Source organism: Panicum virgatum, chromosome 2N (genome assembly GCF_016808335.1).
Source record: "Panicum virgatum strain AP13 chromosome 2N, P.virgatum_v5, whole genome shotgun sequence".
NCBI lineage: Eukaryota > Viridiplantae > Streptophyta > Magnoliopsida > Poales > Poaceae > Panicum > Panicum virgatum.
Genome location: NC_053146.1, coordinates 48775387 through 48776870, shown reverse-complemented (window position 1 = coordinate 48776870; position 1484 = coordinate 48775387). Strand labels below are relative to the sequence as shown.

Here is a 1484-nt window from a genome sequence, read left to right as displayed (position 1 = left end):
CCAAATTCACATAGCAAAGCTAAGCTCTGGTTAAACTCAAAACCATCCCCACACCAGCTGGCCACCTAACCTTGTCACCCCCACGTACACGCGCGAACCCTACCGCGGCGCTCAAAGCCATGGACACGCCGCGGCTGCGGTCACCACGTCCACCTCAACTCAACTCCTGTCCAGGCCGCCAACCCCGCCTCTCCCTCCCCCACCGCCGCCCCTCTCCGCCGCCACCTCCCCCTCCCACGACGACCTCTCCTTCCTCTCTCCCTTCGGCGGCCACCTACCTCCCCCCGCTCCCCATGTCCCGCACCCCCGTCGCCCGCGTCGGCAGCGACCTCAGCCACCTCAACCACGCAAGAACGGGCCACCGTCACGCCACCACGAGCGACAGGGACAGGGATAGGGCCAGGAGCAAGGCCTCGCCTTTCCTCTCGGGCCTCGCCGCCGCGTTGAGGAAGGAGAACACCGGCAGCAGCGACGCCGCGGGAAAGCAGCAGGCCGAGGACAAGAGGAAGGATAAGGCGAGGAGGGCGCTGGACGTGGGCCAGTGGCTGAAGAGGCGCATGGCTTCCGTGGTGGAGCAGCTGCGTGCCTCCTTCTCCCGGCAGGCCGAGAGGGACAGGCGGGAGCAGCGGCGCCAGCCGCACTCGTTCTCGGGGCACGGCCCGGGCGCCGCGAGGGAGATGAGGGAGCGGGAGCGGTGGAGGCGGCGGCGGGGGCAGCTCTCGTCGGCGCCGGCGTCGCTGCGGGTGTCGCCGGCGAACAGCGGGCACCTGTCGGTGGGCGGGTCGGTGAAGGTGTCGACGTCGTCGGACGAGAGCACCATGGAGGAGCTGCAGAGCGCCATCCAGGCCGCCATCGCGCACTGCAAGAACTCCATCTCCGCGACCAAGCCGACGGCGGCGGCCGGGGACGACAACAAGCTTCAGTAAACCGTAGCTGGTAGGGGCGGCGCCGCTGGTGCGACGTACGTGTGGCTTATGATCGAGCTTAAGTTGGAGATCAGAATTTCAGAAGCCGAGGGGTTTAGTTCGATCACTCGCAAGTCGCAAGAGAGCATGTAAATTAAGATGTAAGAACAGATGAAAAACGGTATACAGATAGTGTATTTTTTGCAAAACTCGAAATTTACTGTAAGAGCAATTTCTTATGTTTTTGCTTCGGCGTTCTAGCTGAGTATAATTTTAGTCGCGCCTGGCTGATGGTGATGGATAGTGACATATATAATAGTATACTAGTGTTCAAATTCTTGTGTCCATTTTTTCTTTCAGTGGTGCCATGCGGACTATCTTTAGTGAACCTATCTCAACTTCATCAAAACATAGGGACTCATCAAAGTATAACCTTATTGACATCATTTTTTTGCAACGTGTTAATCTGTTAAGCGGATAGCCGATGAAGATGAGCCGATGTTGAAGCAAGGAGGAAAAGAAAGCATATTGGGCCTATGGGCCAGGATGGACGTCGCAGCCAACAGAGTTTAAAGAAAG

General features: G+C 58.8%; 1 protein-coding gene across 1 annotated transcript; it reads left to right on the top strand.

The window, feature by feature from the left end:
• On the top strand, positions 1-1176 carry LOC120660889 (probable BRI1 kinase inhibitor 1). The gene has a single exon (XM_039939551.1). It carries the CDS (start codon positions 120-122, stop codon positions 924-926), a length of 807 nt encoding a protein of 268 aa, XP_039795485.1. The 5' UTR covers positions 1-119; the 3' UTR covers positions 927-1176.
• The last annotated feature ends 308 nt before the right edge of the window (positions 1177-1484 follow it).